Source organism: Tympanuchus pallidicinctus, unplaced genomic scaffold, assembly GCF_026119805.1.
Source record: "Tympanuchus pallidicinctus isolate F22 unplaced genomic scaffold, pur_lepc_1.0 scaffold15, whole genome shotgun sequence".
Taxonomy (NCBI): Eukaryota; Metazoa; Chordata; class Aves; order Galliformes; family Phasianidae; genus Tympanuchus; species Tympanuchus pallidicinctus.
This window is the reverse complement of record NW_026294669.1, coordinates 22846468-22862309: the sequence shown is the minus strand read 5'-3', so window position 1 is coordinate 22862309 and position 15842 is coordinate 22846468. Positions and strand designations below refer to the sequence as shown.

Genomic DNA, 15842 nt, shown 5'->3' with positions numbered 1-15842 from the left:
CAGAAGATGATTGCTCAAATACTTGTCCCCTGGCCATTTGCTGGACTTGCAGATATTTGTAACGGGATGATCTGATTTCTATTCCAAGTTTAAGCAGCTGACACAGAAATACAATTCAGCTGAACAGGAGTCATGTGCCTTCTTTTAAACCCAAAACTGTGATTTTGCTATGGTATGTATACACATATACAAAACAATTCAATTATATTACTACGTATGAACCATGTCTAAAATTATACATAGAATTTGGTAGAGCTAGAACAAATATAATTTATTTCAATTTAACAGAAAACTACTAATGTGATAAGGAAAAACATACAGCTGCTTACATAAGCAGAGCCTACAACATACACTTCATGGGAACTTCATGCCTTAACATAAGACCTGACTTAATGTCTACCTGTATAGGGGCAGAACATTATAACAGTATACATAAAGCAAAGAGTTTTTACACAAAATTAGCACTTCTGTGTCCATAACAGTCCTAATCCAAAGCCATGAGTCAGGTTAATATATACCATGCACATAGACAGTGTTGCTGAGCTCACTGACTCCTAGCAAGATCCAGACTATGTGAAGACCAGATTGATTTTTAGGGTAGCACACTAGACTGGCCAACAGATGTGCTTCCAGTACCCAAACTATCTCACTGTGACATTAGCTAATGAAATGATTACAGTAAAAAGTAAAAATCATATTTTTCTTTCTCTTGGGTGCTATGATCTTGCTATTATATTTTTCTTTTACATCTTCAATAACCGTTAGATGACCATAAAAAATGTGTCTTCAGCTTTACTTCTTTTCTTCCCAAAATGCTAGATCATGTCATCTTAATAACAGATTTTCTTCTGTTAAGAGTAACAAGTAGCAGTGAAGTTGTTGCCTATGAATTTGTACTCTTTTAAAATGAAAAACAGTCACAACTGTTTAAATCACCTTGATAACCATTGTTATCTGCATCAATACCGCTTGCTATTGACTGTCCAAACATGCTTAAAGAAGCACTGACTTGCTGTCCTTGTATTCTCTAAGGGGGAAAAAGAAGAGAAAATTATTTCTGGAAAGTAACTTTTGTGTTACAATATCCAATGCAAGTAGATAGCACAACCACCCTGCTGCTGAAAGCAGTCATCCATCTACCTGTGGAATTGTACCTCTAAAAGTGATATTCTTCCACTGCTGTAAATGATATACCCACAAACCTGAGGCCTCTAAAACATTTTTATTTTTTTGAAAAGGTTATATCATGACTATAAATCACAGTCTGTGTAAAAGTTTCTGGAGTCTTTTAAAGTACTGAATGTTAAATTACGAGAAAAACCTCTTGAATCTAAACTTAAGGTTTTTTTCATGGATTGATTGATTTTTCATTGAAAAATCATACCTGTGAAAATGATGGAGTTATTCCATCTTCCCTGCCGTTGTATATATAAATAGCTCCTTTTAGATCATCTTCTTGTGGAGCCCCAATTGCTACATCTGTGGAAAAAAACAATTGTAACGATAAACAGTTGATTAAGAAGCATGTACAAAATGCAGTTAATGAAATCCAAACCACAATGCACACTGTATCAGAGCACATTTATTTGACTGAATTCAAAAGCAAGAGGTAAAGATAAAGGGAATTGGAAACAATACAGACAAGCTCAGTGACGTGACTCTGCCTGAAGTACTGCCTTTCTGGAAAATAAGAGCTAATCAGCCATTAATTTTGTGCAACGCAAAGTCTGTTCTTATCAATTCTGAATTTGACCCTTAAGAGGTTATTGTGGAGAGTAGCTAAAATGTGGCCTTGAAAAAACAACTGCCTGTGTTCTTGAAACTATTATGATTTTCCTGCCCTCTGCTATTGCCAAGTGGACTAAACGACTGAAGCACAAGTAGTAGTCATATTACATTAACTAAAATAAACAATGTATTTTACTGTGATATGTCCTTAACAGCTGATAAGAGGAATGAATGGGCATTTAACAAGGAAATGAAGGCCGTCCGTTGTCTGTACAAAGGAGTATATTTTAAACATACTTAATTTAATCCCTAAATGGTTTGTCAACAAGCAAACAAACCAACCCTTAATAGTCCCTACCAAAACATCAACAAAAAGCTCCAGGGTTCAAATAGCCAGAGGACATTCACCAAAAAACAGGGGGGAATTAATTACAGCACCTTAAAACTCACCCATGCAAATCAATAATGAACTATCTGTAAATCACAAATAATATATGGATCACCAAACCAACATCACAAGAAAAGCAAAAATCTGATGCCTGGGTTTAGCTGAACAGCTCTCTGATTGAATCCACACTGACTGAATCCATACTTGGCTGACTAAAACACACAAAATACGTCTCTCCACTTGTGAGATGAAAATAGGACAGCCAAGTTGTGCTGTCTAATTAAAGCTAAACATATGTTCTTGCGGGGGGGGTCAGATTCTACACCAACGTGCATGCCATTATCTTCACGGGGCTGATACAAAAAGCTTACATCACTGAAGATCTTGGGTCTGCTGTGCTTTTCTGTTACTTACTATAGATAAATGGTTTCTAGCACCCAATTCCTCTTTATATTTTGCTTCCAGCTGTTTTTCTTACAAGAAAATTTATTTTCCTATTGTCACTCTTAATATCATCTCCACTTACTCTTTCCTATGTTTAGTTTCCTTCAAAAGCTAATCTACTTGCTTCAAGTCCCCCTGCAGTTTTATGATGCCCATTTTACATTACATTCAGTGTCATATATCTGCTTTGTTATACTGCTATTAAATTGATTTTTACTTCTCTGTTCCCCGGCCCTATGTTTGACTATTGTTTTGCTTTGCAGTTCACAAATATTTCATGGCAAAACTTGAAACTTCTGTGTAAATTTGTGAATATAACGTAAAACAGAAGAACTGGAATTTAGCAAGAGTTATAGGAACAGTAGCTAAAGGAGGAAAAGGACTGCTTTAGGCCAGGTAAGAGGCAAATTACCATTTCAAGTCTTGCAGGTTACAGGAGAGGAACCAAGAACAGAGGACAAAGGGACAAAATCTTCTCAACCTCTCATAATGCTCCCATTTATGGTGACAGGCCACTGCTCAGTGAGAATTCAAACCAAAGTGTTTTTTGTTTGTTTGTTTTTAATTGATTTTCATACTTACCTTCAAAACCATCATTATCAATGTCTCCTAGATTGACTATGGACTCCCCAAATCTGGCTGCATATGAGTCACTCCCACTGAGCACTATGTCGAGTTCTATCATCTCTGCCTCCTGAAGGAAAATATTATCAAAGGCACATTAACAGAGGCTCTTCCAGGGAAAACTCCTCAGAATAATAAAACTGCTTGGAGCAGTGTAAAATCTTACTCAGCTCCTTGCTGCAGAAGCCATCATTATCAAAGATATCTAACAGTATTTAGCATAAGAATGAGAAGAAATAATACAGCTGTTCTTTAAAAGTGAGAACAGCAAGTTCCTATAGCAAACACCTGTAAACAGCAGAAGGTTTGCATCAGAGTGCAAGAGCTTACTACTCTGAGAAAACTGTGTGCATTAAAGTCTACATAGCTAGCCTCTGTGGGTTCAGAGTCCTGCTGAGATTGTTACCATGCTTCTAAAGTTGTTCTTCCTATATCCTGTATGATATGGGAAAAGAAATCTTTCAGCTTATTATATGAGAATAACTGAGGTACAATGTATTTTGAAGAGAAAATACTTACAGAACCTGAATTGATGTAGACATAAACTCTTCCTTCTTCTCTGATGGTACTTTCCATGGGAGCACCAACTAGCAAGTCTGAGAGACCATCTGAATTCAGGTCCACAGCACAGACTGCAGCCCCAAAGTAAGAACCAAGCTGTGTGCAAACAAGAAATCCTGTCACTTCAGTTTTTTAATGGTAGAAATTCTAAGGTGCAGAAAAGTAGCATAAAAGACATACCTTTTTACCTCTTAGTTCAAACAGAATATTCAGTTGCTTGTCAATGCTAAAAATGTATGCCTAAAATGAGAAGAAAACAAAAGTGAAGCTCAGCAAACAGTAATCTGAAATACTATCTTCTGTTTTCTTTACAGCATGTGCTAGAGAATCATCTAGGCAACATGCAGTATCACAAGGCTTGCTACTTGCTGTCTCCTATCTGTACCTTTAACATTGCAGTTCACAGCAGTATTATGTAGACTGTCTTACCTCCTTCCTTAACTTTTCTCCCTAGGAGAAATCGTATTACCTGACACTTTCCTTTATTCTCTTAATCTAATCTGGGAAATAAATGGGTGACTAGTGGCAGAGTATTGATCAAACCAACAATATAAGCAATCTCTTACTTTACCAGTCTGCTCCTGCTGGGGAGCCCCTCCAATTACTTCTGTGCTAGATGATGCCAGAAAATGTCCAGCTCCAACAGAGTACCCTGCAAAACAGAAATGCACTATTCAATACTGTCAATGCTATACAAACTAAAAAATGGGAGCGTGACGTATGAAAGCTGTCAACACTACAAATTACTACAAGTCTGACATTCAGACCTCATGCAAGTTAGCAGTGAAAACAGAAAGAAAAAGTATAAGCAAAACGTCCATGCAAACAGTAAGCTCCAGCAAGTAGAAATGAGTGTCAGAAACACATTTCTTCCCAGCGATTCAATTATCTGCCAAACTTTAAAAGTCTGTAAAATAAATGGCAAACATCTTCTGTTACTGTGTATTCTGCTCAGTGAGTCCATAACGCAATGCAAACTATCACATGTGCACACAGTGCAACATGGAAGCACTTTATTCAATTGTCACTCTAACTATTGTTGTAACTGGACTGCAGAGAAATAAAATGTGGGGATACTTATGCCTGTGCACATCTTTATGTTTGTGTGTGCATGTTTTTATATGCACACACACAAACACACAGGTTACTGTGTATGTCCACATAGCAATAAATCAGACCAAATGCTTGATTACATAATAAGAAAACACTGCATCAGCTTTTGTAATTGAATCTACATAACAACGTATTTGTCTGTGTGGAGACAGCTCTTGACAAATAGGACCACATTTTGGTGCAGACATCCAGCCACAGAATTGTGATGCCACAAGCTGTAGCTACACCAGTCACTGTTATTCCTTCCAGAATGCATTATGGCTAATTTGAAACAGGGAAGACAGTTAACATATTTTGCTACTCTTGCATTTACTGAATTTTTGTTGATTTTCACAGCTTTCAGAGAAAATGGAAAAATCATCTTGGATCAGATAAGAATAGGCTTTAAATCTTTGAGGACAGCTGCTGGGAATTCATGTTCTTAAAGCCAGCATTTATTTTCATACTTTAAGGTAAGAGACGTGAAAAATACAATTTCTCATTTAAAGGTCAACACCTAGTTCATGCTTATTGAACCAAAAAATTAAACTTAATTACATGAATCTTAATTTGCCTCCTCTAACCATTTTTATATATATATTTATAATGGTATTACTGAAGTCTAACATTGATAATTGTAATGAACTTTAGAACAAAAAAAAAACATCAGAAGAAACTATAATAGTCAGAGTGCCCAGATTCCTACTGTGGCATTACATTACATTAGTGTGTGTGGGAAGAAAAAAAACCACAAAACTGATTCATTTTCTCCATTTTTAATGATAGATATTATATTGACTTCAACATCTAAAAAACTTCTATGAAAAAATATGAGAAAGAATACCTTACAATTAAATAATATTTAACAAAATTAGAACACATCTTTAGAACTGTCACTCCTGGGATTGACAAAGCAAATGCTGAGAAACACTGTGCACTGACTTCAAGACAACAACTATTTAGCTAAGCATTTGATTAATATATTTATAAAGTATTAAAGATTTGAAGTACCTAGATAACTGCCAAATTTCACTTGGTTATTTGAATCTGTGTAAGTATGGATTGTATTTGCAGTTGTATTGTATACAAAAACAGAACCAGTCCAATAATATGATCCAGGGGCTCCCATTATAATTAAGTCCTAAAAGAAAAATAAAACAAAGCTATATTATTCAGGTTTAAACATTCACAAAATTAGCAAAACAAATCAAGCACTTTCCTTTAGATCTTCTGTCAATCCAGAGAAGTGCCACTGGAGATGTGTATGGCTCAGCACCAAGGAATTACCACCAGATTATAGACAACATTTTTCATCCCTTTTCAAAATATGGTTATTACAAACATTGATCTGAGAACATTTTAGTATGAACATCAAACTGCATAGTTTCACTTTCACTTTAAAAAAAAAATAAATCAGAGTCTTAAAATGTTGATTGTATGATACAGAAAATTACTCTGAAAGCAAGAAGATAAGGCTTATGAGTGTTAATGTTACATTAAATAAATAGCAAGAGAACCATAAGACTCCATACTTTGTTACGTTCATGTTCTTTTTCCATGAATAGTAATTTTTAATTGCAGATTAAAAGTGATTTTAAATTAAAAGTATTCTTGGTTAGTTTGGGAATTGTCATGCAAGTGTTACTGACCTTAATTACACTATTATTATATTTTAATTATATATTATATAATATCTATATATTTTATATTTATACACTTGTGTGTACACACACACACACACACACACACACACACGATGTTTGGTGTCTCCAATACAAACCCCCATGTAAAAGCTAGACATTCCAGCCTGGCATGACCCATGATTCTCTCCAAACTTTCGCACATGGTCTGCATACAGAAAAGAAACACAAAAGAGGATGAGAAGCACGCGGTTTCAGAACTTATTACCAGGTCCGAGCACCTGAGAGAAGCTTAAAACAAAAAAAAACAGTGAATCATCAGCCTTCAGTTCCGTAATAAAACTAAAAATAGTGGATTCCCTGGCATGACCTTCAGTGTCGATACACCGATGTAACAAACTCAAAGCACTAAGTATCTCTTGGTCACAACTGTCATTGAAATCTTGTGACTTTAAAGACTCCAGTCTTCTCTTTATGTTATTCCATGAGAGTATTCCATGAAATAGTATGAATTGAGCAACACCAATGGATACAACTCTTTTCCACTCTGCCTGTAATCCAGGCAATCTGACTGACAGGCTTATGTGTCTTGACAGACATTACTCCATTAAGGCTTTGAAGGACTTATTACAGATACCTTAGAAATACTAAGGTATTTAGTATAGGTACCTAAATAGGTACCTATTTAGCAGTTGTTTTACATCCAAATCTCACAGCCCTGTTTTCCTCCTCCTCCTTGCTAACTGCCTCCTATCAGGATCCCTTTGTCTCATCCCTAGGTTTGTTCACCTAAAAGCCCCAGAATAAAAAAGCTTGACTTCCTTCTGTGGCTAGATTGTCAGCTCTCCCTCACATTGGCAAGGGACAGGGTCACAGACTGTCCTTTTGGATGGAAAGGAAAGCAGGATGGTCTTGTTTCAAAGTTTCAGGTCTCAATTCTTATTCTGCCACTGCAGTCCTCTGAAAAAGGACTGCCCAACATCTTGAGCAGTGGCCTTGGCAGGAGGCAGTTTAGGAACAGGGATGCACAACAGCTGGACATGTGGCCATGCTGGAAAACCAGAGGCTATATCAGTCAGGTGCTACTGATGATTCCCTGCAAGGTGGTACTGCTGAGCACAGCAAACAATTGACAGAGCAATTGAACTGAGGAGGTCCTCCACTGGCCTATTTTTGGCCAGCTATCCAGCCCAACCAGCAAATACGTGTTTCACCTTTTGAATGCAGTTTTTCTTAAGAGGTGGCAAATATCCTGCTAGCAAAGTTACATCATTCATAACATCAGCGGTCTGCCTTCAAGCCTTTGGCTGCAGATATCCTGCCCAGAGCAGCAGAGGCTTTTCACAGCTTTGCACCACTGAATTTTGCATCTCATCCTTCCCTAGAAAGGACTCAAGCATTATGCTTACCTATATAACATGGGCATATTCTTCTGCTCAGCTCAGTTCGAAAATCAGAAGAGACAGCAAAACAGATACCATATGGGAGTTTGTGTTCATTTTTTATGTAAAAGATATTTTTCCACCTATGTCCACAAGCCTATGGATAAAAAACATGTGATGTTTGACACAGAAGCACAGGAATTATGAAGGCACTCTGACAAGCAGACTTGCAGCTGCAGCAGTGAATACATACAACAAAAGATCCATTTTCTCTGGGTTGCCTTGATAAGCTGACTCCCAGCCACTGATGATCTCGTTCTTCCAAACAAGTCTTCCCACAGCGCTCCCCACTAGGATTGCCTAGGACACAAAAACCAGTGCTGAGCATGAGGACAAGCTGAAGGGCTACGTGGTGCCCAACAGAACCTTATGGGGAGACTTTGGTAGCTGTCACCTGTCTGCATTTTGTAAAGGCCACATACATGTTTCATGTTTGTGAACAAAAGCAGGAACCTATGCAACCAAGGGGAGCATGCTGTTTCTGAACATGATGAGTGTGGAGGTGACAAATGGCTTCTCCATAACTACAGAAACTGTAGCAGAAAGTGATGTTACACTCAGTCTGATGAAGATTTCATTTTTTTAAGGTAGCATCTCTTTCATAGCTTACATCATATCACTATGAAATAATCCTTAAGTAGTAAGTTCATGTTACTAACCTAACTGAGCCCAAAGATTTTCAATGGATACTCAACAACTGAAAGTGAAGCCAGCATGAGAAATCAAGGAAATCCAGCACAGAAGTGTTCCTTTTGCTCCCTCTCCACATTTCGGTTTTGTTTTTAAACATCTAACAGTGAGCTTATAGAGTAAATGAGGATTTGCTGTTCTGGAATTCAGTCTTCCGGAGTCTGAGACTATATTAGGGTCAGTTTTAGAAACATTCTTTGCAAAGATTTCTTCAGCATCCTTCTTATCTATGTATCAGTCAGTAGCAGATCTTAAAATTATCTCTACTTTAAATGGCTGTCAGGTAGAGGGTATACAACTGCAGTCTCTATGGGGAATGTGAAATCCCTGAGTCTGCACGTACTGCATACTTCTTGCCTTGTTGCATTTATTCAGCAGTAAGGGTTTTGTTAAGGAGAGTTGATTTTTAAAAACCTTAAGGAACAGAGTGAAATTTCTTCAAACTCTCCCAAAAAGGATGAAGGGATGAAAGGACTGAGCACAGCTCTGCTGAAAAAGACCTGAGGGTACCAGTGGATGGAAAGCTGGACATGAGCCAGCAATGTGCCCTCACAGCTCAGAAATCCAAATGTATCCTGAGCTGCATCAAAAGATGTGTGACTAGCAGGGCAAGCAAAGTGATCCTGCCCCTCTGCTCTGCACTGGTGAGGCCTCACCTGGAGTCTTCTACAGTGAGGGTGGTGAGCACAGGTTGCTTATTGTTGTGGTTAATGCCTTGCCCCTGGAGACTTTCAAGATGAGGCTGGATCAGGCCCTTGGCAACCTCATCTAGCTGTGGTGTCCCTGTTCATTGCAGGGCAGTTGGACTAGATGGCCTTCAGCGGTCCCTTCCAACTCTAAGGATTCTATAATTCAAAAACTTACAGCACTACCAAGCCAGCAAATACTCTCTTCCTCCTAGGAAGCAGCAGTTCTCTTGTAAGCAAAAGCTGCACGTTTAAAGGTATTTTAAGTTATATAAATCATGCTTTACGTTCATAAGGGTACCTACTGCACACCTGGGAGAACTGACATTAATATACACTGAACCAGCATTTTTTCTATGTATCACAATGACACAGCTGATGAAGATAACTGCTTATAAAATAAGGAAATGCATAATGCCAGTTAAGCAAGTTGTTCTGTACAGTTCTGAAGACCCTCCCAGATGCACTACTGTAGCGATGAGCTGTGATTCCTGAAACCCAGGCACTTCCCAGGAGCAGGAACCAGTTCTGGGGACGTCCCACCCCTCACCCTGTGTGGGCACCAGGGCTGAGATCTATCACTGTCCACTGCATTAGAGTGAACATGCAGCCCTAATTCAGTGGATTTGTTGAACTGCTCTTGGAGAACACAACCACCCCATATTAAGTATGGAAACAGAAAGGGGTGTATCTTAGTCCATCTCCATCCATGGAGATACATGAATGACTGTGGGTTTTGCTATATACCACTGTTTTAAATGATTGTGTACTTAGGAAGTTTTGTGTATCAGAGTTTTGGACAGAAAATACCAGATTTATAGTATCAAGGTAATTCTTTGTCACATGGTAAAACATAAGGAGAAACATCTGCAGGAATAAAAGCCACCACATTCCCATGTGTAGAAATTAATACTCCTTTAAATCAGAAAAAAAACTTCTGGCAACTCCCTTCCAGCAATGCTTCCTGTCCTCCTCTGGCAAAGAATTACTTGGAATTTCTTTCACTGTGCATGTGAGTTTGTAGGAAATGGACCAAGAGGAGAGGGCTGGTACCGTAACTCTAACCTCACGAGGTTTCCTGAACCTTTTTATTAGTAAGTCAAGAAAGACCAGATAACAGTAACATCTGAGATAGGAGAAAGCTTTGCTCATCTCAATACTTCACTCTTGTACGTATGTCAGAGGTCCATAACAAGAAAATGCACCACCATTCACTGCTGCTCATTGGGTTATGTTTCCTTTTTCCTGGGCTCCACCACGCGCTGATTCAGATTTCCTTTGGCCCTCTGCTTACTGCTGCCTTATGTCTCCTCTCTTTCTCTGATTGTTAAACATTCAAATGTCTTGAAAACGATTGGCCTTTGTGAGCAAGAGAAGGGTGAATTTGACATCCTAGACACAATGATGAGCCCCTGCTCAGCGTAGGACCTTATAAAGGCCATCTCCGGTGATAAAGCTGCATTCTGCACAAGCAGCAGAGCTGCACTACATAAGCTCAGGAGGACATGGCAGCTTGACTGCCTCAGGGAAAAGGAGTGTGCGTTGTCATAAAGTCACTGAGAGATAAGTAATTGCCCCGTCTGTGTACATTACACAGCTGGAAGATAAACTTCTGCTATAATCCCTGCTGCACATATCCACAGAAACAGCATAATTGCACATAAACAAGGTCAGAACTCAAAAAGCCATTTCTAGTCCTGGCCTCAAGGACTCTAATACAGATGTTTGCAATGTCGTTTGAGAAACCAGTTTTATATAACTTGCTTCAGTGCTCTCTGTGCCCAACAGCCTCCCACAATCCTTTTTATCCTTCCAGAACTCCTCTAATGCCATCTGATTATAACAACAATTTACTGCAAGGCCAAGACTCCTGATGCCCTTCTCCTAGATGTCAGAGCCTCAGCTTCCTCTCATTTGCCCAAGGCAATCTTCTCTCTTTTCAAGGATTGGATAGCTCTTATCCCTCTAATGCTCCTCAAACCACTTGCACCTGGAAGCAGATGTTAGTTGAGAGCTGTTTCTGTGATCCCATAACAGACCTACGCTCAGACAGTCCTGCCTTCCTTGGAATACATTTCCAAGTAGACCACTGGCAGGGGATGATCAGTGCAAGTGAGATCAAAAAGCCAAGCAATCAAAAGGACCATCATTAAGATCAGGGTTGAACATAGGTCTGCCATTTGGGGAAAGCTATTAGCTGCTTACTTTTCCAACGTAATGGTTCGGCTGGGGGAGCTAGAGGGCAATTTCTTCTTAATTGCAGCTGGGACTTAAAGGAAGGGTGAAAGACATTGTGGGCAGTGTTTTCTGATCTGATTCTAAAAAACAAAAACAAACAAAAAAACATGCACTGACTTTACAGTATGTATTGCAGTTGAAACTTTCGTTTTATTTTTAGACTGGGTGGCAATGTGTATAAAGTCTCCTGTTTTTTTCACTCAATAAAAAGCTCTCAGTTTCAAATCTGAGAGCAGTTTCACTGAGAACATTCTACAAGTCCAAAATATAAGAGATCTAAAGATCTGAAGAGTGAGTCCCTCTACAGTCGTCTACTGTTGCCCCAAACTGACACGAATAAGTTCTTGAAATTCAGAAACACGCTAGCAGGCTGACAGCGCTCTGCATAATATATTTGAGCATTCTATTTTGTATTAGTGCCTACAGCTCCCAGCTGTGTCTACATCTAACATAAACCATCACCTAGAAATACTCCAAATATGGATAAATCAGTGGTCTAGACTGTCTGACACCAGTAACAGAAGTACTAGAGCTAGAAACAAGACTCACAACTTTACTCCTCTTTTCAGCAGAGTGTTTTAGACGTACCACCAAGGGGCTGTGAAGGCAAAAATTTACTAGTAGATTTCATTGTTCCTCTTGGTTTTTGCACCAGCCCATATCCTTGCAACACCATGAGCAATACAACAATTCTCTGGATATGTTGTTTTTGGATGCTGCGATGTCTGCAGCATAAGACTGTTCCCCACAACTCTTTCTCTATTGAGCAATCAGACAGGGACATGTGACACAAAAAACACAACAGCAGTTCTATGTGATCAGGGGCTTCATAAATTGCCCACAAATCCTTCGTTAATTTCTTAAGTCAGTTTCAAGGCCACTTTAGTGAAAAATAGCAACAATATGTTTTAAAGTTTTTATATCCAAGTCCTTTTGGTTACTACAAAGTTCTGATGTTCAAAAATCCCACTTCTGTTATCAACTCTACATTTCATATCATCTCAAAGACTCTTCATTGGAAAGACATGTGAATTCAAGTAATTAAAATAAATGGCTGTTTTTCCATCTGCCCATCCCAGGAATGTAATATATCCTTGCACTTTTTTTTCAGATAAAACTACCCTATTCTATAAACTCAGAACCCAAACTCGTTGCTGGTAAGAAGCAGAAGAACTAGGTCACTGACTGACTGAAAGATACAGTGCTGATAAAGACCATTATGACCCCAAGATGCCGACAGCCTCAATGAGCTAGACAAGAGATAATTAAGTTTAGCTTTGCAACTGCAAATTCCCTTGTGTATTTCTGTGACCGCTCAGCAGGAAGGCAGAGACTTAATGAGGTTCAGATCTTACCCTACTTCATTTACATCCCATGTACCACATCATGGTTTGGCTGCTCTACTGACCTCACTTCTTGTTTTACTGCAGAACTCTTCCTTTAAGATGCATTTATCTTCAGAAATACTGTAGACAAACACTGGTACTACAAAGATGCTATCTAGCACTAAGGGAAATAAACATTTTGCAGAACTCTTGCGGTATCACTGTTTTTAAAAGCTCAGGACAAGACAGTAAACACTGCTGTGTAACCCACAGTCACTAAATCCAGGGACAGAAGCAGTGTTAACCTAAGCTTTTAGTACCATGTAAACACTTCTGGTCACCTGTTGCACCACTTTGTTTCGGATCTTCCAAGCTACTGAGGAAAAGATCATGAATTTCCTTTGTTAGACAGAGCTCTTGTCCCCACACTGGCTAAACAAGTGAATGGAGAAGTGCTGCAGAGGTATTGCAGCTTTCAAAGAATCTGAAACCTTAGCACCCTCCTCCTCACCTACACAGTGAGAGGCTATTTTAGCTTCCAATCCAGGAACAGAGGCCCAACACCATTTCTGCATATGCTATTTCACCCACTGGTTGACTTCTTCGACTTTCCCAAGCCTCTTAAACAAGCAACTGGAGAAGAAAGCTATTTCGTAAACATTGTATAAATTTAAAGTTGGAAGAAAATTACTCCAATAAATAAAAACAACAACAACACCAAAACAAACCAACACCAACGAACTACTTGGGCCGGTATAACTTCATGTGCTGTTCTTTCTACGTGCAACCACTTGTATACTATCTATTTGTAACTTAGTTACAAAAGGTAGCTTTCACTGCCAGTTGCAAACAAACAAACAAACAAACGAGGTCAAACCTGTCCATTCTGAGCACAGGGAAATCGTTGTTCTAACATTTTTGTCTCAGAATCCTGCCCCCACGCTGAGCGCGCAGCAGGGCACGGCACGCTATCGCCTGCACTGCTTTCAAACGTTTTGAAAACTTTCCCGCGCTTCTTATCCTGACTGGGCAGCAAGTTGGCAGCTCTAACGGCTCCAGAACGTCCAGGAGACTTTATAGGCACAGCACAGAGACAGAGCAAAACATGCCGTGCGCACACGAACAGAGCCCAAAGGAACTGAGATGTGCACACGGCAACCTGTTGAGAAGCGCTCTCGTTTTGAGCAAGCATCCCATACTTAGAAGTTGGGTGTGCAGTCACACCTCCCGAGGATGGCAAAAGTTTGGTTAAACGCAGGAGATGGAAAAATGGAGTCGGTCACGCGTAGCTTTGGTCCCTTGAAGCTCAGTTCATGAAGAGGGATGAGCACCGCGCCAGGTGGCCGTGCCGCACTGTGTGTCGAGGCGGCTGCTGCGGGAACAGCTCTATAAAAGGCCCAGCCCGCGTTCCGAGCCCCGTGCCGGTGCAACCGCTCTGCCTCACCAGCCTGCTGCGGGAAGCACGAGAAAGCACCGAACCTCCCCCCGGAGCGGCCGAATAGAGCATTAAGAGATGCGAGACCACGGAGCGAGAGGAAACCTCTCGGCCAAGTTCTGCTGCGGTCTGTTGCTCCCAGACGAAGAAAAGCCTCCCCTTCTCAGCAGTGCAAAACGGCCCCGCAGCGCCCGACGGCAGCGCCCGGCAGCACCTCCGTCCCGCAACGCTCAACAGTCATCCCGCCGCCGACTCACCGAGCTGGAGCTGCTCGCACCTCCCGCGGGGATTGCTCTCGATCCGGCAGCGGAAGACGGCCCCAGGGCTGAGCACGGAGCTGTTGGCGGCCCAGCTGGCCTGCGGGGCGCCCGCCACGAGCCTGCGGGCAGACGGGAGGCGTGAGGCGGCCGCGACGGGGCACTGAGACGGCGCTGCTACCCGTCCGAGACTCACCAGCGCTCCTCGCCATGGCCCATCAGGAGGACCGAGTAGCCGAAGAACGTGCCGTTGTCCCCACGGAAGAGCAGCGGGTGCCGGGTGTCCACGTTGTAGGTCCGCGCCGTCGGCAGACACTGCCACAACAGCAGTAGTGGGGCGGCCCAGTGCGCGGTCCGCCCGCAGCTCAGCATGGCTCCGGCCGGCACCGGGCAGACGGGCGCCCGCCTTCCCGCTCCGCTCGGGGAGAGAGACGGCCCCGCCCTGCCCTGTCCCGTGCCCTGCCCCGGGACGGGGCGGCCCGCGCCCCTCACAGCGACCGCTGCCGGCGGGACGAGCGGGGAGCTGCGGTGCGCGCGGCGCCGGGTGCCCTCGGGAGGGGACGGCTCTGCCGCTCCACCTCCTGCCGCGCCGCAGCAGCCCCGCTGCCGTCTCGGGCGCGAGGTCGGGTTTCTCCCCGCCCCGTCCGCGCCCGGCGGTGCCGGAGCGGCGCGGTCTGCGGGGCTCCCCCGGGGGGTTCGGCCTGCCGGACCTCGCGCCGCAGGGCCGTCAGCCCTCGCACCTGCCCGGCGGGCGGCGTGGGTGAGCCGTCTGGGTGCGGTGTGGCGGCGGCGGGTCCGGCAGAGCCGGGCCTTGCCCAAAACGCCCGCCGGCATTCCTGCCCGCTGCCCTCGACGTGCCCGAGGCGGGCTGGATCCCCTGAGCGCATCTCCCCGGAGTCCCAGCTGGGAAATCCCAGCCAAGCTGCGGGGGAACTACGTGGTCAGATTTGCATTTTCCTTCTAAAAGCAGATTAATCTTAGAACCTGTTCAGTTAGACTCGCTGCACCTCAGCTGACGTTCCAAAGGGGCATTCCTGGCCACCCTTTCATGGCAGGGGATGTCTGAGCCCTCAAACCGTTGTCTGCAAAGCAGCGAACAGTCCTGGGCCCCTTCCTGCCTGTATTGTATGAGACCGCTCCCAGCTGATGACTTGTCCCTAGAGGGAATGAAATCAGGACAACCCTCATCAATTTATTCACATTTTAAAATGACTTTTTTTGCATTCCTGTTCAGTTCTTTCTGTGAGTTACTTGCAAAGATATCAGCCAGTCTGCTGGACTGGACAGGAGCA

At 42.2% G+C, this 15842-nt stretch overlaps 1 protein-coding gene across 1 annotated transcript in view; it reads right to left on the bottom strand.

Moving 5' to 3' along the window:
* Window positions 1-15418, bottom strand: part of ITGA4 (integrin subunit alpha 4) — a 33969-nt gene extending 18551 nt beyond the window's left edge. The window contains exons 1-12 of the mRNA XM_052675524.1: window positions 14747-15418; window positions 14551-14672; window positions 8113-8219; window positions 7887-8016; window positions 6618-6685; window positions 5849-5978; window positions 4312-4397; window positions 3926-3985; window positions 3704-3841; window positions 3143-3254; window positions 1385-1479; window positions 937-1027 (exon numbers count right to left, since the gene is read on the bottom strand). Coding sequence (XP_052531484.1) covers window positions 937-1027; window positions 1385-1479; window positions 3143-3254; window positions 3704-3841; window positions 3926-3985; window positions 4312-4397; window positions 5849-5978; window positions 6618-6685; window positions 7887-8016; window positions 8113-8219; window positions 14551-14672; window positions 14747-15384 — 1777 coding nt within the window. The 5' untranslated portion in view covers window positions 15385-15418. The remainder of the gene's footprint in view (window positions 1-936; window positions 1028-1384; window positions 1480-3142; window positions 3255-3703; window positions 3842-3925; window positions 3986-4311; window positions 4398-5848; window positions 5979-6617; window positions 6686-7886; window positions 8017-8112; window positions 8220-14550; window positions 14673-14746) is intronic.
* Window positions 15419-15842: the final 424 nt, after the last annotated feature.